Source organism: Rissa tridactyla, chromosome 7 (genome assembly GCF_028500815.1).
Source record: "Rissa tridactyla isolate bRisTri1 chromosome 7, bRisTri1.patW.cur.20221130, whole genome shotgun sequence".
NCBI classification, from domain to species: domain Eukaryota; kingdom Metazoa; phylum Chordata; class Aves; order Charadriiformes; family Laridae; genus Rissa; species Rissa tridactyla.
Window position 1 is genome coordinate 25,670,834 of NC_071472.1, and position 21,071 is coordinate 25,691,904.

Genomic DNA, 21,071 nt, shown 5'->3' on the forward strand with positions numbered 1-21,071 from the left:
AAAGCAAGTGCAATTACGTGTTTTAAAGAGTGGCATGTTAACGCAGTGCCTGATGCAGGCTTGCACTCCTACTCTTGGAGTAGGAAATATTAACCACCCCCTCGTTTCTCATGTGCTACTGGAATGGTTTATTTCTTTCTGCAACCGGGCCTCAAGACAGACATGATAAATCTCAGCTCTGCAGAGGCACTGCCCTGGACAACACACCTGGACAAAGTGCCCTAGGCAAAAGACCTCTGAATGCAAGTACTTCACTCGCTGAAGCAAATGCCTATGAATTGAGTGATTTAACATTTAAATAGATTTTAAAATCATTTGACTAATTGGCAATTGCCTCAGACAGGAAGGATAAACACGTTAGTCACAGCGTTTAAGAGACTAAGTATGTGGCATCTCTCCTCCTCCAGAGCATGAGTTTCATGTGATTTGCATTTGATATTTGTGCTTTCTTTTAAAAAGTGGCACCTTTGATTGACTTTGTCTGGAGAATTCTCCAGGCTCACCCAGCAGATCAGTTCACAAGAAAGCACAAGCGCTCTCAGATCAGGCAGAAATCCACCTCCTCCTGCCCACCCTCCTCCACTGCCTGTCTGGGCAATGCTGAACCCGCCAGGTGGGCGAAGGGGGTCAACAGCGCCTGCTTTTTGACTTTCTTAGCCTCTTCGTGTATTTACTGCCCCGAGTGCTTCAGATCTTGCTGGACTTCACTCCAGTTAGTTATTATGATATAATACATCTTACTTTATGCCCAGAAATGTATACTTGTGCTACACTGTTTTAAGTTTTTTTTTACCCTCCCTCATGCCAAAATAACACACCGTGGGCTCCGGGGAGACCTTACAGCAGCCTTCCAGTACTTAAAGGGGGCTTAGAGGAAGGATGGGGAGGGACTTTTTGTCAAGGAGTGTAATGATAGGACGAGGGGTAATGGTTTCAAACTGAAGGAGGGTAGATTTAGATTGGATATTAGGAAGAAATTCTTTACTCTGAGGGTGGTGAGGCACTGGAACAGGTTGCCCAGGGAGGTTGTGGCTGCCCCATCCCTGGAGGTGTTCAAGGCCAGGCTGGACGGGGCTTTGAGCAGCCTGGTCTAGTGGGAGGTGTCCCTGCCCAGGGCAGGGGGGTTGGAACTAGATGGTCTTTAAGGTCCGTTCCAATCTGAACCATTCTATGATTTGATTGATCAGTAATGTGTTCTTCCATGACTCACCTTGATACCATACATCTTTGTGACGTACAATTAACGTGTATGATTCAGTGTGACGCTGCACACCTTTCTGTGATTCATTGTGCTACACGACTGATTTTTATATGGCAGATCCACACATACATACCACGATAGTCAAAAAGGAGAGGTAACGAGGAGCCGAGGCTCTCCAGTGAATGCAAAACCACAGACACCAGTAGATGAGCTGGGGAGAGTGGTGCGGAGCAATGATGGGCATCGAATCTTGCATGATCCTGATCCAAAAAATGTTGTCACAGCCATGTGATGCGTTTGCCTCAGTAGAAAAATTGTTTGCCCCCCAGTCTTTTGAGTCACTTCCTTTAAGCGTGACTGCTTATTTTCAATTTGCAAAAAGTTTTCTGCAACAGCAGAGTACCTCACTGACATCAAAACGTTTAGATAAGGAAGGGTCTGTGTGGCTTCAGAGGGTGGAGGTAGATTGTCTGTTTTCTTCCTGACCTGAGATGACCCTCCTGAGGACAGCCGGGGAACACGGACAGGGGACGGGGTGAGCTGCACTTGCCAATCAAGTCACAGAATCACAGAATGGCAAGGGTTGGAAGGGATCTTCGAAGATCATCTAGTCCAACCCCCCTGCCAGAGCAGGGTCACCCAGAGCAGGTGGCACAGGAACGCATCCAGGCAGGTTTGGAATGTCTCCAGAGACAGAGACTCCACCACCTCTCTGGGCAGCCTGTGCCAGGGCTCTGCCACCCTCACAGTAAAGAAGATCCTCCTCATGTTGAGATGGAATTTCCTGTGTTCCAGCTTGTGCCTGTTGCCCCTTGTCCTGTCATCAGGCACCACTGCAAAGAGTCTGGCCCCATCCTCTTTAGATATTGCCCTTCAGATATTGATCAGCATTGATGACATCCCCCCTCAGTCTTCTCCAGGCTAAACAGCCCCAAGTCTCTCAGCCTTTTCTCAAAAGAGGTGCTCCAGTCCCTTGATCATCTTTGTAGCCTTCCGCTGGACTCTCTCCAGTAGTTCCCTGTCTTTCTTGAACTGAAGAGCTCAACTGGACACAGTACTCCAGATGTGACCTCACCAGGGCAGAGTAGAGGGGGACGATGAGCACCCTTGACCTGCTGTCCACGCTCTTTTTAATGTACCCCAGGAGACCATTGGCCTTCTTGGCCACAAGGGCCAAGTCCTCCTCTTCTTCCACATTCCTAGAAGGAGGACTGGCTATAGCGGCACAGCCTTTTCCTGGGGACCTCCAGACCCCTCTCATCGACCCACACCCACGGCAGCCTGCCAACCCCAGGTGGCACCCAGCACTTGCTCGTGGTAACACCACCCCAGCCCTGGTGGCACGAGAACAACGAAGCAGATTTTTTTTTTTTTAAAATTACCACCACCTGGCCATTCTGGTAATAATCTTAGATAAATTTATCTATAGCGCTCGTCAGCGGCACCAGCCACCGCAGGCCTCAAGCCTGCCCGCCCCGCCCCGGCACCGCGCCCCCTGCAGGCGGGGCGGCCGCGCTGCCCGCTCCCCTCAGGCGCCGGCGGCGGCCTCGCCTCCCCCGCGGGGCTCGGCGCGGGGTGGCGCCGGTGCGAGGCGGCGCGGGGGCGGCGGCGGCGGCTCCAGCTCCCCGGCACCAACCGGAAGCGCGGGGGACGGAGCGGGAGACGCGGTTGCGCCGGTTCCAGCCTCCCTCGGCGGCTGCGGGATCGGCGCCGTTCGGGTCCCGCCAGCCCGGAGTCCCTCGGGGAAGGTGAGGAGGGGCAGGCGGCCGGGCAGGAGGGGCAGCGCGGGAGGCGGCGAGGTGCGTGTTTGGCTGGGAGGCGGCGGGCGGCCGGTGGAGAACGGGGCCGGGCCGCGGGTGTCTCCGCCAGGTTTGACGTTTCCCACCCGCTGAAGCAACTTTGAAAGTCCTTGGGCGGGGGGGGGGAGGCGCTCGGCCGCCCCGGCGGCGCGGCCTGACCTTGCGTCGCCCCGAGCAGCAGCCACCGCCTGGGCCAAATCCCCCCCCACGGCGGGAGGCAGCGGTGGGGCGGGGGTCCCGCCGGGGCCGGGGGCTGGGCCGTGCCCGGTGGTGTCCGCCGAGGGGCAGCCGGAAGGTTGGGGGGCGGCGGGGCGGGGAGGGCCGCAGGCGGGAAGGGTGCACTTCCGAGCGGGTGGCGGCGGGACGGGGACCCTCTCCCGCCCCCCCGCTCCTCTCACGGTGTTTCAAACGAGTTCGCTGCGCCTGCACCTGCTGCGTTTTCCTGGCGTTTTGGGCATAAAATCTCTCAGGTTGGACTTTGAGGTGTGACTTTCCTTCCCCTCCGTTTTTTCCTTTTCCCCCTCATTTTTATAAGTGAACTGGCATTCTTTTGGTTTTTTTTTCTGTGTTCGCTCAAGTTCATTCCTTTCCACCAGTACTCCTTTTTTTTCAGCGTGCGTGTGTGTGAGCCATCCCATTACCGCTCTATTCAGCCTGCTTTGCTGTGGGTTTTAGTGACAGAGCCACCAGGAAAGCCCTGGATCATTACTTTTTCTAAATTCCAGAAGCAGAAATAATTTGAAAGCACTGGATTAACTGGGTCACTGCCTGAAAACATCATAGCTTTCCGCTGGAGGCATGCGGTTAGATGTTTTCAGGACTTTGCCCTGAAATCGTAAGTCCTCAGAAGCCTACTTGTTTTATCTGCCAGTAATGTGCTTTGCATACCGGTGGCAGCGTGTGAATAATGGTAACCCTGGAGAGCCCGGCTTGCCCACGGAGGAGACGACAGAACCGTTGACAAACCAAGGCCCGGATCCTGCCGTGGTGCCTGTGTGGGACCGAGAGGCTCCACGGGCCAGGGTGCAGGTGTAGCCACCTTGTCCTTCATGCACGTTGTTGCATGCGTACTCCTGGCAGACGTCACTGACAAGCTGTAAGGTATAATGTAAGCGAAGTGAGCAGTTGATGGTTTCTCCGAGATAAAATGTTTTCTGTTTAAAGTGAAGCCTTTAAACCCTTCAGTCCCTGCCATTGACACATCTTGGGTTGAAAATAGTTCTTTTCCTGAAGTGCTCAAACTGTTTAGGCTGAGTTGAGCTCTTTTTCCGTAGCACTGATGGTTATATAAATTCAAATAAAATTAGAAATGTTATTAATGGAAGGTATGCAGAATTCTTAGGTTCTGACAAAGGGCAGGCTCAAATGTTGTTGCTTCTGTAACTAAGGTAGGCAGAGCCATGCTTCCAGCCTCACCCTCTGCAGGGCTGCTGCTCAGTCCGATTGTGAAAGTTTAGGCAACTGTAGGGGTTGTTGACTTCATTTTAATTTACTGGGAGATTAGAAGATTAGGATATATTTAATTTGGATGTGTGCTTGGAGTTTGTTTGCATCTTATCCATCAGCAGTTCATGATATGATTAAGGGATCTTTTATTTATAAAAATTTCTTTCTGCATTATCTCTCGTAGCTCGATATCAGTGTAACTCCTTGTCTGTTTAGACAAGAGGGCGGTTAACCCTGTTTTGGGGTTTCAGTGTTTTTTTGCTGTTGTTTTTTCTTTTTTTAAAAAAGGTGCTAGATAAATATGCTGCTGCTGCAAAAAGTCCAGGTTGTCATGCTCAAGGACTGTAGGCCTTGTTGGATACAAAGGATGATTTGGGTCTAAAAATGGATGGTCAAAGATCTTGAAAGCAAATGGGCTCTTTTGCCAAATAAGGAAACTTGGCACAATCTGCTGTGTATTTTAAGATAGCACAAGTGTAGTGTGCTACTACTTTATTGGCAATATGTTGGCAGCAGGCCTTCCTGAAAGAAGCACAGAATCCTGCTTTGTGGAACCACACAATGAAGTGAGGGTGGCATGTTGCGTGCTTGTTCCCTTTAATAAATTACAAATCCTGAAGTAATCGAATGTTTAAGCAGCGTCAGGTGCACGTGCAAGGTGAGGGATGCAATTTTCAGTTCTGCAGCCACGCACCGAGCAAAATATGAGTTGCAGTTACTGTGCAATTTGTGCTAAATTCTTTCCTGCCTCTAACTTGCAAGTCCCTGAGTGGAAGCTCTCTGTACTCCGGGAGCAGTAGCTGAATGATGAGTAGTGGGGTCTTCTGGCTTGTACATCGTGTGAAGCAGAGAGTTGGCACGGCAGCACTTCCCCAAGGGTGCAGGCTGTTTCTGGGGAGCTGGAGTGTAGGAGTGAACATGTCGGGTTCTTCCAGGGTCGCTGGGCTAGGATGCTGGGCAGCCTGCAGCGGGGTCAGTTTGCAACTTGGGGATTCCCTCCCCTTGGGAGGGTCTGCGGGGAGCAGCAGGTGTGGGACCCCAGCAGGGTCCTGGGGAGGGGCCCCCGCGCCGGTTGCTCCCCCAAAATGCTGTAATCACAACAAGCCAGTGATGGTGGATGGTTTCCTACACCGAGCACTTATTACCGTACTGAATTAGGCTGCTTGTGGCTTAATAGCTTGCTGCAAAGTGACTCTGCATAATAGAGACTTGACATGTTAAATACTAATGTTAAATAATGTTAAATAGTAACCCGACGTGTTAAATACTGCCAAATGGGGATCAGATCTGTTTTTTTAGTGTGAAATGAACAGCTTCTAATATCACGCTCAAATAAGTTATTATGAGGAAAAAAAAAAACCTCACACATCTAAGTTCTTGCATGATTACAAGCTCGTGTTAACCATTAGAAATAAAACAGAAGGAGAAAGTTTCCCCCCCACCTTGCCCCAAGATCCCATAGGAATAACTGAAACAACCAGCAGTTGAATTATTTCTTCGAATACCTGTCATTCACCCTTTCTGAACTGTCACATTTTCATTTCATCGACAACAAGCAACAAAGTCAGTCGCTGTAGCGTTGCCCACTCCTACACCATGATAGTGGTTAAACACTGGGAACTGTGTTAGCAGGGAAGGAGGGTGCTGGTGACAAACCTTTGTTACGCTGCATGTGGGGGGAATTGCTGTAATGCCCCCAGCCCCAAGGCTGGAGACCCTGTTGCAGAGGATTGCTCTCTTGGCTGCGAAAGTGTAAGATGCAAAGAAGTGCCACACATTGTTGGAATGATGCACTTATTTCAGATGCACGTCTAACTCTATGGAGTTTAATGAAATACCTGATTTATTTTTTTTCCCCTTAACCAATGGTGTAAACTCAGATTGTTAAGTATCTTTTAAAACAGGATGACAAGTTAATAACTGTGTGTGGATTTGTCACATGCAGTTGTTACTCTAAACAGTTGTTTTCTCAAACATAACAAAGGGATTGATCTGTCTAATTGAGGATTAACTACCTTGCATCCCAAAACATGCAGTAATATTTAAACAGGTCTGTTCTTTCATCTAGAAGGAGAAAACTGTATACCTAACTTAGGCTGTCATTAATTACATATCTCTAAATAAAAGAGTGCCCCATGTAAATCTCCTCTGTTTTCTCTGGAAAAAAGCATGTGGAAGAACTTCATACAACCCAATGAATCATTCTTTAAATTATATTACTTTATTGTATGCTGGTGCCTATAGCATCTGCAGCTGATTGAGCGCTGCAGACAAATTTGAAATTAGGGAAGTGTTAAAAGAACGAACAGTAGCTTCTGCGAATGCTGTGCTGGGCACTGCGTTGGGATTGTATAAATGTTTAGGTAAAGTTTTAAGCAGCAAGGAGGACACGTCAGAAAAGTACTCGCTTGTCGTTGCCAAGTGTCCGGTGTGCATGGTGTACCATCTCGAGGTCTGTTTTCTGTGGAATCTTGGAATAGCATCTTGTTCTATGTTAGCGTAACTTTCAGAAGTCAAATAATTCACTTGTTTATGTGAATGATTTAGTTCTTCTGGGTGAACAATAGTTCAAAATAGTTTGACAGCTCTTCAGAACTATTGAATTCACATAGTGAAGGCCAGAAATATTTGTTTCTTTTGATGTATTTCTCTTTTTGCTTGATTTTCTGTTCCTTCTGCCATCCCAAATGCAACCATCTGTTATCAGCTGTTCACACTTTCCTGTTAAATTTATGGTCCAGTCGGTGTATATGCTTTTGCCTATGAGTAACATTACTCTTCTGAATAATTCTCTTGTCAGTAAAGAGATTATTCAGTGGAGCATAATTATCCCTGTGCATAAACGTGTGCAGGGCTGTGGCCTTAAATCGTGAAGTCTCTGGGTTGGGAGGCTGACCTGGTTTATTTGTCTATGAAATGTCAATATGCTTGAGACACTGTGTACACAGCATTAGCTTGGAGCAACTGCTGGAGTAAATGAGGTAAATGAGGCAAATGAGCTTTTTTTTCTGAAGACCTGCTAATTAAGCAGCACGGGCAAAGAAGCAAAAAGTTAAAACTGCCTTCGCTACCCTCCTGATTTGCAGGAGTAACCAATGTCCTTTCCCTTGAGCTTTCTCTAAAGAACATGCATGCAGGGCGGTGCAAAAGATGACTCTGAGATGGCAGGAAACCTAACGACAACAGTGACAAGGTTATAACAAGAACAAAAGGTCAGCAGAAGAGTTCAGGCACTCATATTGGGGAAGGAGCTGGCAGGGTACTGGATGAATGGACTTTATTTCACGTCCCACGGGTAACCCCTGCTCTGACTCGCAGAGCTGGGGAAAGAGCGCTCGTGTTCCCTCACTGAGAGCTTTTCAGGCTGACTGTCGGCAAAAGGCGTGCTTGGAGCCTGCTCCCTCCTAAACAGGATGCCGTCTGTAAACATAATAAAGTTGTCATGGTGTGGTGAGCGCTTGCCTCTACCCTTATGGGTGGTGAAGAGATTTAAAACGAAGCAGGCAGTTTCAGAAAAGGCTATATGTTATCTTATGCAGTATGTAGAAAAAAATGTCAGTATCTTCATCTCATTTGGAGAATAGCTGCAACCAAACGGTGCCAGAAATTTGTAGTCAAATGATACCTCAAAATTTTCATCAGATTAGCTGCATGATCAGGAGAGAGCTGGGGGGGGAGAAATTATGTCTTTGTGCTTGTAACAGATGGGACTGGGATGAAGAGGGTTCGGCAGTCAGCAGAGCTAGGTGTATTACAGGTGCATTTCCCAGCCTCGGACAGCACATAATGTGTGGATTCCATCTCAAAAAGCCCTATGGATTGGAGGCTCCCAGAAGCCACAGTATGTTTTGATACTATAGTTAGACTGGTATAATTGGAGGTGTGATTTTCACCAGCAACCCAAAGTCTCTGTGTCTTTTTTTGGCTTGTTTTATTCAAACCCATCTCTTTCATTTTATGCTGATAAGTTTACTTTCATTAATTGCAAGTATAGTAACTTTTGCTGATAATTAAAACTGCTTTGTTTTAACTGGTGCATCTGAACCATTCCTGCAGCAGGCTTGCCGATGGTTCTGGAGGATGCTGTGTCCTGCAGTCCCTCCCACTAAGGACCTAAACCTTCCGAATCTTACACCATTAAAAAAAAAAACCACCTGAAGTTAGTCATTGTTCATGCATTTAGGTGATAATGTTTCTTGAAATTCACTACTTGCATAAGCTTAATCACTGTGAAATCTCCGAGGAGGACGTTCTGTTCCCCTGGCAGCCAACATGGGATCATCTCCTGAAACTGCCGACACCAACCCTGGCACAGGCTGCAGAATTTCACGTATTGTAACCCAGATGAATTACCCTGTCCTTGCGCTTTGTTGTAACACGCGAACAGAACTGAGTCACTCGGGCAGAGACGTCGGCCCTGGCCAGGTTTTCCCACATCCTTGCGCCGTGGACTGTTGCCTCGCCCCGAGCACCGGCAGCCTGCGCGGTGCGTGCCGAGGGGCGGCCTGGCGGCGGCAGAGCCGGCGTGCCTGGCATGCCTCAGCTCCCAGGCAAGCTCCCAGTGGAGAACGCGCTTCCCAGCCGCCGGCGTGCTTTGCTCGCCTCGGGGAGGGAGGCAGCGCGCCTGCCTTTCGCAGAGCTGCTTCCAAGGTGTTTGGGGAAACGTCAGTATTGCTCTGAGGAATATTTTTAGTCATTTCTATCTTCCCAGCTGCTCCTAATAACTCGTGCAAATTATGCAAACATTTGCACAGCCTGTTGGAGTGGGAGTTCCCAGGCTCTTCTCCCGTGCCCCGTGGATTTTACTCTGGCGTGTTCATGGCAACTATTCTGGTTTTGGGGTGTCTGAGCATGGGTAAGAAAGTCCATAAATCTGCAAAGCATATGTGTTAATGAAAGCTTTTCTCTTCACAGGTTTTGCTGTGGTATATTTTGTCATTATGAGATGTCGTCTACCAGTGCTTCATTTGTGCAAATTAGATTTGATGACTTGCAGTTTTTTGAGAACTGCGGTGGAGGGAGTTTCGGGAGTGTCTACCGAGCCCGATGGATTTCTCAGGACAAGGAGGTGGCTGTAAAGAAGCTGCTCAAAATAGAAAAAGAGGTAAGAGTTTATTTTTCATTCACTTAAATTCTTTTCTAGTGTCTTCCATTCTCTAGCTAATTGAGGCAAACTACCTTGAGCTTTTTGTCTGTTTAATTACAAAACTGGATGACGTTACAATAAAGACATACTGAGGGGGCCCCAGCCAAGGCTGTCTCTGATTTAAAGCATTATTGTTTTACTGTTTACTGTCCTCCCCCACTTTTCTTGTTTAGCAGCTCCTCTCTGCCCTGGCCCTGAGGAGAGGAGAGCTAGCTAGCTGCACCTGTGGAGCTAGTAATTTCCCTTTGGTACTGCTGGGCATGTTGCTAGTTAGAAAGAGGTGATGTTCACTGTCTTTCCCACTTCTGTTTTCTCCTCTTTACATCTGGTCTCTTAAGTGCTGTGGTTCGCGTCTGTGTGTTCGGTGTAGGCTTAGTGTGTGTTGCTCAGCATTGTCCCTTCCCTGCTTGCTACAGGCTTTAATCTGGGGCCCCACTAGCTCTGAGTTAGTCACAGCCACACTTGGGCTTGGTCTCATCTTGCAGTGAGGTTTAAGCCTAATGAGCCGCCTTCCCTCGCAGCATCCTGTGCACCTGGAAAGGTGGACAGGTCCTTGGCAATCGGAGAAAGCAGAATTAACTTACTGCACCTTTACCAACTAAGGTTGGTTTGAGAGTTTTTTTTAAAAAGATTTTTAGGTTTACCTAAAAATCCTCTTGGCCCTCAGCTTTGTGCAGTCCCAGCAGAGAGACAGTGTATGTGATTGTCACAGTGCTTCAGTCTGCCTACTGGTCACCACTGCTGATGCAGCAGTGAGGACACACTGGTGTAGTGATGGACAGCACAGTTATTGCACTGCTGTTCCAGTGTGATCATATCTAACTTGTATACAATATCCTCAAAGTATTCTAGGAAGACAGTTATAACCTGGAGGACAGCAGAGCAGCACCAGGGATAATATGCTTGGTAAATAATGAGACACCAAAGTTCATACACTGCTGCAGCAACCAAGTTTGTGTCATTATATCATGCTTAGCGATGTGATAAGCATGTTTGGTCATGATTAAGCAAGTTGCTGTCTGAAATAACATGGAAGGATCTCATGATTTTTTCCAGGATGGTGGGAGATGTACACCTTCTGTCCAATGTCAGTTTGTACTGTTCTCTTCTATTTCTACTATTTGTTAATATCAAAAGATAGACAAGTAAAATGGATGCTATGCAGTATCAGCCGTGCGCTTCTTAAAAATCAACTGGTTCGCTGATCTCAGTAGTTGTCAGTGAAGTATCTGTTGAATAGATGTGTTTCTGGTGGGATTACACAGGACTCTGCTAGATGCGTTGCTAGGTACTTCAAGCGTTTTTGGAAGAAAATTTAAAAACAATATTACTACCTCTTGTGGTGGCATTAAACCCTCGTGGAATGGGAAATGATGGAGAAGGTAGGACAGTCATATGTATTGATTGACACAGTTGGACCATTCAACAAAAATATTTTTTTTAAACCATCGAAATACAGTGTTCAGCTTGTAGTAATGAGGAACACAGGTTGCACACTAGGAAAAGGAAACTCTGTGCTGGAAAGAATTTAGTGTGATTTAAGGGTTTATTTAGGGATTAATGAAGACTCGCAACTCATTAAGAGCTCATATCATGGTGCTGTTAGGCAAATTAGTTTAATGCTCTTGCATATCCAAATGAGGATCAAGTCATTTCTAAGAACCAGGCGTGCTTTATCTTGGTATGTGGCACTGGGGAAGTGAGTGTCAGGCAGTAGGTGCAGGCCCGGTTCTGTCATGTTTAAAAGAATGTAAATGAACTGGAGGGGCAGCCCAAGTGGGGACTGCAAAACACCCTCAAAGAGTGGAAAGTAGAGGGGCTGTAGGGGAGTGTGTGTCAGAAGGGGCTGATGGACATTATCCATCAGGATGAGTTGACAGAAGAGGAGGAAAGTGCTTTCCAGCCCAAAATTGTTTATTTTCCTTCAGACTGGCCATCATTTGCAGTTTAAACTAACAAGACAGGTTATAGTTGGGAGCAGCTGAGTGTGCGCACCTTCTCCTAAAAGTTTTCTGGGGAGGCAGCAGAGGCAAGTGTTGATGCCTTAAATAGGTTTAGCGAGTTTTGCCAGAACTTGTTGGTCAAAAACCCTAGAGAATTAAAAAATGAGAGCTTGTTTACAAAAACTGCATTTTCATGTGGAGAAAATACTGGGCTCGTTTAATCTAGTGCAAAAAGTTATTACAAGAACTAATGGTTGCGATCTGAAGCCAGGCAAATTAGAATGGGAAATAAAGCACAAATTATAAGGAGTGAGGATGAGTAACGCTTGGAGCAGACTACAAAGGGAAGGAGCAAAGATGAAGAATCCTTTCCATCTCTTCCATGTCTTGACATTGAGATGTCTTTTTGCACAATTCTTTTTGGTCAAGTTGTTAAGCTCAATGTGAGAGCAGCTTGCTGGTGTAGTGGCCTGCGATGTCCCAGAGGCCAACCTCAGTGACCTGAAGGTCTCTCCTGACCCTAAAGGCTGTCAGTCTCTTCGCATACAAAGTATGCAGGATGTTTGTCTGTAGTGATAACAGTAAGGAACATCTGTGACTGAACTGTGCTGAAAGTCAATGGTGGGTCAATGGCTTTTCTGATAGGAATAGAAAAATAACTTGCCGTAACTGTAATATATCTGTGTTTAGTAGGTGTTTGGATGGTTTGTGTTTAATCCAGAAAACTAATTGGTACCCTTTCTGGTTTGTTTGAAAGGAAGTGTCCTTTTAACTTCATGACTGATTGTCTTGTATTTCTGTTAACTGCTGCCAGTAATCCATAACAACTGATTAAAAAGAAAACAGAGGAGAGTTGGGAAAAGCTTGCTCAGAGGAATTTCGTGCTAGCCAAGTACAAGGGCACAAGCCAAGTCAATAGAGCTGTGGTATCATTCTGCAAATATGTTGTATCTGTGTTTCATTTTATTAAACAAGCCAATCAAAACCAACAAAGATCTTGAAGGCTTTATATTAGCCAACTGGCTAACAAGTCCTAACATGTGAAACAAAGCGATTTTTGTTCCAGTATATAGCAGCATATCGTACTAAAATATGTGCTCAGAAAAACTTTTAAGTACGTGGAAGGGTGTTGCTCAGGCAGATTTCTTTAAAACTCTTTAAAATTTGAGAAATGGGAAGACCTCGGCAAGGCATTAACTTTTCACAAACAGGCGGTAAAATGTGACTGTGCTGGAAGAGGCGTGTGTTTATGTGAATAAAATGTAGCTAAATGCAGCTAAATAGGTGTGCTGAGAAAAACAAATATGTTGCAAGACCTTGATTAGAGTATCAGATCTGAAACTCTGTACAAGACTTCTGCTGATTAAGCCATAGGAGTGTGTCCTGAGTGATTAAATAACAGCAAAAACAAAATTAAATTGCTGTTTTACCATCTAGACCAAGCATTTAGCAGTTTTAGTTTTTAAGCAAGGAGTTCCTTGTGAATTGTTTCATGGAAAATCAAACTATCAGCATGATGTTTATGATGCACGTGGGGGGAGTAGAAATGTAGTAGGATGTGTGCTTGCTCCTTTTGCCCTAAGTGATAATTATGTGCGCTCATTGAAGAAAATCGCACACTTAATACTTAGGAAGTTATTTGCTATTTTTGTGAATGATTTATACAAATTATTGGATAAGCCCATGATTTGGCTCCCACTGAAATGAATGGGAGAGATTGGGCCCAAAGGCCTTATTCTGCGAATTGCTGGCAGTTCTTTTGACTCCATTGTCTTGAGCTGGAGCAAAATGTTACAACCTGTTGTTTTATGCCTCGCCACGTTACATTTTCACGGAATAGCACCTCCTTCAGTTGTCTGTACGTCTCTGACTTTCCCCTGTTATTTGTCACTACTTTTGAAGGCTGTGCTTTTGGTGGCTGCTTTTGGGCAGCTGGCATCTGATCTCGAGTGTGGTTCTGCACCAGGAGACTTTTTACTGCTGGAATTTTTACCTGAAATTTGAATTTAATTTTAATGTCACTGCTCTTTGGAAGTATTCTGTGATCCATGAACTGTCTCTGTACTATTGAGGGACAGCAGTATTGCATCTGATTTGCTTGCTTCAGCAGTGACAAGCACAGTATATAGGTAGAAGATTGTTTGATTTCATGCAGTACAGATGTTCCTGGATTCCTTCAAAATGCTGGTGGTTATCTATGTGAACTGCAGGAGAGAGGTGGAAAAAAAAAACCCAGTAAAATGTAACTGTAATCTTATTGGGAAATAATTCTGGTGAGCTAACAAAACTAACTTGTGGATAAAAGATGTTAAATTGAGTGGGATTAACTGTGCATGCTTTGTTCAGTCATGTCTGTGCAATGCATTTGAGTTTTATGAGGTTCAAAAATAAAAACGTGTTTTTACTAGTTTCAATGCTGTATTCCTGTGAGTCTGACTACCATGGAAATTAATTTTATATTGTCAGGTTTTCTTGTATGTAATACATGTGCAGTGAGCTTTAGGGGATCTTCTAATGCTTCATAAAACTTTTCATGTGGAATATAAGGCAGCTTGTTCACTTTTTTGATTTTTTTTTTTTTTTTTTTTTTTTTTGTTAATGATCCGCTTCTGGAAGGGACTGTCCAGAAAACATGGATTGTGCCTGTACCTTCCGAAGGGGATGAGTTAAGTATAACCACATGCGTGTCACTGGGCTTACCTCACTCATGTTTGTAGTCCTAAAAGAGAACATGTGGTAATTTTAATGTGGGTCATGAGAGTAAGGACTGGGAATGACTTTCAAGAGTAACAAGAGAAAAACAACAGAGTGAAATAGAGTAAAACAAACCAAACCAAACTGAAATTGATACTTAGCCCTGACAGGACTAAAAATAGCAGATGTTCTTTTTGCTTGCAGTTTATAGCTGGTATGGGTGCTTGGGTGCCAGCCTTGAATGACTCTCCACACTGGGACCTAGCTGAAATGAAGGGCAACTTTGATGCCTTTTTTATTATTTTATTAACTCTTTCTAGGAGCTCCTACTCCCTTGCCCCTCTCATGACTGAGTCGGCAAGTATTGAGGGTGATTCAAGGTAACATTTGCCAGGAAAAGGCTGGATTTACCTGGTTCCAACTCGGAGCAGGGGGATGACAAACCCCGTGTTTGCAACCCATGGTTCTTTGTTGAGGGTGCTATTGCTAATGAAGGGTGAGAGTGTGGGCTATATAAAGGTACGTAAGGTGTAGGAGTCAAATATATGAACTTTCCAGAGATCTGTGTGCCTATATTGGAAAATTACGTAGTTCGCAAAAAAAGAAAGGTTGTATATCCCTAGAGTAAGTGACCTCATGGGAACCCTTCCAGCCTCATATTCACTTAAAGAAATACTGCTGTTATCTTGTTAACAGCTAAAAGGAAATAAAACTGTATTTATTATACCAGAAGGGTGTCTTAAAATATCTTTGTGTTTTACTGAGTGGTTATTTTGCAGGCTTTTCTGTTTCTTTTTTATGTTTTGGTGTAGGAAATGGTTTAGAGCACTCCTTTTCATGCTGACTAGGGTATTGTCAAAAGCTATTGAGAGGATACTCGGTACCCTTTCTAGAATGTGGAAGTTGTCACAACGTGGAAGCTGTTGTATATTCTGTATCTTGCAGAATAAATTGTTTTGGATAGGAGGAGAGACTTCTGCAATAAATCTGACTGCTTCTGAGTTTGCCCTACTCTTGGCTTTCATTCAAGAGAGATTTTCTGGAGGACTTTATTTTGTAAATGAATATCACGTTTTCAGGTGTAAAGAAAGTCACTGCATTAGATTTTCTTAGTGGTTGCTTTGGATGAGACTGTATCGTAAGTGTCGAGTGGCATATGTGTTGCAACCAATATGGTATCAAGACCCCATTGGTATTTGGGAGATAGCAGTATAATGAAAGATGGTGTAGCATTGCCAGAATACAATTATTCTTGGGAAGAATAGGCTTTGGTTTCATTTTGCCTGTCTTAAGAAGAAACTTCATTCGTCTTCATCTCTGCTCCCCAAAACCATCTCAGAAGTGTAGCAATCCAGGCACAGAAACGTGTTTGTATTTTGCTACATTTTATTGTAGTAGATTTTTTTTACTTGGGTATTTAACCATTTTTATACTAAGTTTTCCATTAGATGAGTAATGACTTCCAGAGTTGCTTCATGTAAATAATGAGTATTTGTAATACGAGTTTTGTGGCTTACTGAGGTTTTTTGACCCAGCTTAATTTGAGATTCTTACTTACACAGGCTTGTGTATACACTCTTAATTCTTTTAAATCAAGCCAATTATGGCTTAATTTGATTTAGACATCAGTTTCAATGAAACTGGCACGTCAGGGCCCAGACTGGTAATCTGTGGTTTAAGAAGTTATTTTGGGTCAGTTGAGACATAGTGACTGTCAGTGTTGTCATCTTAGCTCGCAATAAATGAAAAGCAATTTCACAAGTGCTGGGAATCTTTGTGTAGCCATATTTAAGAAGTTACCCTATCCTTTTTTTTTTATTAGCTAAACCACCGGATTTTGTACTGAAATGATAAAGGATTAAGTGCCCATGTCCTTCTGTTGACTGGTGGGCAGCTTTGAACAGTTACTACATAAACAAACTTGATATACAGGTAAATTAATAAGCTAAGATACACCAGATTTGCTTGCTACTTCCTTTCACTTGACTGTCTTGAATTGTCCTAAACTTTGTCAGCGTGAAGCAAAATTACCTTCTGTGTGCTGCTAGTCAAGAATACACATGCAGTTGCCATAGCTTGGTTGAGGCATAGGAACTTACTGTGTGCCTGATTCCTGGGTTAGGACCATCTCTGTGAGGTTTGGACCCTTTAACCTCAATTATCTTTAATTTTCTTTTCCTCAGAATGTGCAACATCTACAGGTGTACAAGTTCTTATGCTGGTTTCCTACTAATTATAAATAAATGTTGTTTAGAATAGAGAGAAAATCTGTCTCTGGTTATTTAGAAAGCGCTCTTTCTTATCCTTTCTGCTATCCACAATATGCAGCCTGTTAGGATATTATTAAATATTCTTTAGTTTCATGATTAGTTTAATTCCATCATATATTGTCTTAAAAATTATTCTGTCAATCTGTCAATTTTTGTTTGACAGTGGGTTGCTCAGGTTGCCAGTAGACACTTAACTGCAATTAAGGGTATTTTTCCTCATTTTATTTTTTAAATTTTGCTCTAGGTCTGTTTCTCCCTTTTTCATTTTCTTTTTGCATGGGCTCAGTTATTATTTATAATTTGGAGTAGAGGTTGTGTTGCTTATTTCTCCATGCCGGCAACCCTTGACAGCAAATGGCAGTTCTTTTGTTTCCCCTCCCACGACATTCTCTGACCCCAAGCTTCTGTTGAAGTGATCAGCTGCAAAATGGTATTTTTGGATGTCTAAGCTGTCCTGAAGCTTTGCTGGAGAAATCTCAGGGACACGGAAGAGATCCTTTTCTCTCAAGGTAGTGTTTTAGGCTGTTGCAGGCTCAAGCAATTGAGCATTGGTTCAAGTTAGCCTTATCTCTGTATTTCTCTTAACTACATAGTTTTCTTAAAACAAGGTTACTGTACAAAATTGCATGGCAGGTGAGATCTAGTGGTAACTTTAGAGTAGGTGATTAAATGTTTGAGTCTCAAATGCTTTGAGGGACAGCTGGCAACTTAAATGTCTCTGATCTGCATTGCAATCTGTTGGTGTTGCAGTCCCTGGAGACTCTAATTAAATAATTTACACTCACTGCAGGAAGTGGAATGACAAATTATTGTTTCTGATAACACCAAAGCTGCTGTTGAGGTGTGTGGAAGTCTTGTTTGTCTCTAGCACAGTTTCTGGTGTGTTGCATCCCCGTCTGCTGGTTCAAATGAAGTCAGGGATCTGTGCTGGAGTTGATGTGATCTGGGTCTGGGACCGTCGGTCTCCTGGAGGCGTTTTTCACAGGTGTATTCCCAGCTAAGCACCAGGACCACAGTCTTTGGTTGGGGACTCCAAACTACCTGCCATGCACATGGTAGCAATGGAATTTTGAACATGTTTTGTCCTGTTAAGAGGGCAGTAAAACACTCGATAGGACTAGACATGCCCTTCTTTACTTGCCTTTTTTTTTTTTTTGTCCTTAATTTTTGACTGGCTGCACGAGTTGTATAAGGGTCTGGGACACAAAATTTTATTGAAAACAAAATTGAAGAAAAATTATATCTAAAAACATATCTTAACTTTAAGGGAAGCCTCAAAATCAATCTTTTTAATCGTAATGATGCAACTAGGACTGCAAAAGTTATTTCGCATTTACCTATTGCCACTTATTAAGGTGCTGATAGAGAAAGTTTCCTTTTTAAGAGGACAATATAAACAGTGAGGAGGAAACATTCCGACCTGTTTATGTTAGCTGGAGGCTGCAGAGGAGCCCAGAGAACAGCTTCAGCGTTAACTCTTTCTCTCATACTCAATTAATTATGCTAACGCACTGGGGAGGCCAATAAGAGCAAACACGGAGCCGCTCTTCTGATCCAAACTACCTCGTTTGACTTTTTAAATGTGTTTCATCTGTTACAGTTCAGCTGCTGGGGAAGATACCCATATGCAAATACATGTTCCTTTATGAGATTAATGTTCAGTGAATCTGCGTTTGCATAACTTGTATTTAAGAAAGCTGGCCCCGCTGGGAAACTAGGTGACTGGAGTAAAAGTGACCACAGTGACTTCTGTGGCTCCTCGCTCCCCTCTGCAGCTCGGCTGCCCGATGCCAGGAGAGCAGGCCAGCCTCTCGCACACAGCAGGGTCCCTACAGCAGCAACTCCTCAGCAAAGTAGTGCCCGGCCCCTGGATGTCACTGGAAGGGGACAGTGCCACATGTCTTCTCTTCTGCCTCTGGTTACTCATTTATTTTACTCCAAAGCTGCTGAAAATTGAGGTTCCTTATGGCTAAATGTCGTAAGCAGGGGAGAGAAGAAATCGTGTCATGATACGCACCTGACCAAATAGGTGTGGGTTTTGTGCATCAGGCACGTGAGTTTCCAGTAGCTGCATCAAAAATAAGCATGGTTTGTAAAAACCCTTGAGCTGCTGTAGGAGAAGCGAGGAAGCTCTTGATAGGTGCAAGAAGACAACATGTAGTTGCTTTGTGCAAAGTTCATCATTGGAAGGTGGAAAAAGCAAAAGGCAGGCATATGCTGGCTGGGCGGATGTCGGCTTTTCTGTGCAAGCTAAGGCTCTCTATACATTTTTATCTGGCAGAGGCAGAATAGGAGAGGTGAGTAGGTTGTTATTCTGGAAACTTGCTAAAGTAATCTAGTTGTAGCACCCTTGAGTGAGTGACATTTTCCAAGAGGATATCTTTTCCTCTTCCTTGGATGAATCGCAGAGCAGAGAAAACGTTGTGTGTGCCTGTATGCAGCTAGCAGGGGAAAAGCATAGAAATCACTTTTTGTCTAATCGTATAATAACCTTAATTTTAGTAATGTCATATGCATTTGAGACAATCCTATCAACAGTGATGGCTTATAAGTAGTGATCGGTGGGTTTCCTTTTTGGTGAACTCTACTTTTAATCTCTTAAACCAAGGAAAAGGCTTTTTACCTTGACCTCTGTGTTGTGTCTGTGCATTCTGAGGTGCTGCGTGTGATCTGAGTGTGCAGCAACTGATGGATAAAATTCAGAGCTGTTGAATTGCTCTTCCTTTTGGATGTCACCTTGCTAGTACCCCCTGTAAGAGTTTGCAAGGGCCCTAAAGGCAAATACGAGATCCAGAACCCCACTCGTTAGGACCAAGCATTTTGGAGTTCTGCTTTTAACTTTTACCTTTTCGGTGGTTTATGTATTATTACCAAAGTCATTATTGTAAAGTTGCCTCTCCAAGCCAGTGTCTCATCTATCCTGTGCAGAAGTTGGCAGTAATGTAGTTTCTGGCATTGTGTCCCAAGTGGCTTGCTCTGTTCCCATTGCAAACCGCTTCCCTGTTAGCGCTACAATTCTGGAAGGAGTCCTGCAGTTTTTCCCTGACTGGGAATAAATCTTGGTCCTCCCGGGGTAAACAAGCATACTGTTGTTACTTACTAAGTTTGAAATCTGCAGTATGAAACCTCCTGCCTTTTCATTACTGTGTTTCTGTGCTATACTGTGAGAAGGGAGAGATTCCCTGCCTGTTACAGCTGTTACCAAGATGAACATGGAGTAATAGCACTAACAGGGTGTCTGGCTCAAGAAATTCAGGGCAAGTGACACTTGATTCTGTAACGACACTGGCATCGTCTTTTAGCTCTAGTGACATGGTTGTTGCCTTGAAACTGTGACCTGAGGTCCCTTTTTGGGAAACAAAAAAACCCGCAGACCCATTTCAAAGACCAGGGCAGCTGCTTTGTTTGGCTTTTAAAATCTGTATGTCTGCCTTTTTGCTTGGTCAGTGTTTAGAACCATTAAAAAAGTAAACGTGACATGGGGACTGAGATCCTGCAGCTAGAGCTCCTTTATAATTACATATTCAGCTACAACCGTACAAAGGAAAATGAGAGTCCCTTTTCCTTTATGTACCGTATTTCAGTTTTCCCTTAGGTTTAAATTGGCATTTTGGACTATGTTCGCTGGAGCCACTGAAGAGCTTATCAGAAAAGGAAGGAAACAGAGGGAGGGAAAGAAAGATAGATTTCCAAATGACAACCTTTTGAATAGTCCAAGTTCAATCCCTAAAACAAAAAGTGGAATCTTTTTTTTTTTCTAAATAATGTGCTCTACAGTCTCACCTCTCATCTTGAGAAACATGAAAGAGCAAGTAAAAGAGATGACCCAAATCACAGAGTTCCTTTGAAAGAAGAAATTCAGCTGTTTTGAACACTTACAATCAAAGGAAGTGGTTTCCCTAATTACATGAACTATGTGAAAGCTCTCAGAATAGCTCTTCCACCCCAGGATTCCTTGCACTTTAGAAGTTTGCATAAAAGCTCACATGGAGAATCAGATGCAAAGTGTTTGATTCAAATTTTATTAGGCAGTAGTGAGCATACATTCATACCTCTAGGTTTGACAGCTGGTTGGGTTTGGTCCACAATCCTGGGTTTGATGGATTTCAGTCCTATACTTTAAAATCTTTCTCTCTTCAGGTTCTCCAGTGAGACACCCCTTTCAAGAGAAAAGTGGAAATACAAAAATGGAGAAGGTATAGAGGGGTCTCTTTGTGAGCTTTCAGTTGAGGATTCTTCACCCTGATTAGGCAGTTCATCGTTGTCAAAATCCATCCCTATACATAGCTTTTAAAAAGAATGATGAATTTTACTTCCTCTCATTTTAAAGAAGCTGTATATCTTCAAATATATATTTGGAAGAATTAAGATCAGAATTCTACAACTTCAGTATTACTCTAGCACCACCATTTACTTCAACTCATCAAAATTCTGAATTCAATAGAGAGTTTGAACAGAAAAAAGCAATATTTTCAGAAGGCTGTTACACTTCGTGCTTTCTTTTTGTACATACACAATAATACAGGCATGTTAGTCTAAACTAAACAGTGGGGACATAGGAGAAGATGCAGG

At 44.0% G+C, this 21,071-nt stretch overlaps 1 protein-coding gene across 4 annotated transcripts in view; it reads left to right on the top strand.

Annotated features, from left to right (window-relative positions):
* The first annotated feature begins 2,750 nt into the window (after window positions 1–2,750).
* The window catches only part of MAP3K20 (mitogen-activated protein kinase kinase kinase 20), a 96,062-nt gene continuing 77,741 nt past the window's right edge, over window positions 2,751–21,071 (top strand). The window contains exons 1-2 of one of the 4 annotated variants that reach the window (XM_054207728.1): window positions 2,751–2,949; window positions 9,361–9,550. In XM_054207728.1, the coding sequence (XP_054063703.1) occupies window positions 9,392–9,550 (159 nt within the window). In that variant the 5' untranslated portion in view covers window positions 2,751–2,949; window positions 9,361–9,391. Of the gene's footprint in view, window positions 3,001–3,345; window positions 3,484–9,360; window positions 9,551–21,071 lie in introns of those variants that run through there. The other 3 variants (XM_054207725.1, XM_054207724.1, XM_054207729.1) reach the window with 3 other exon arrangements.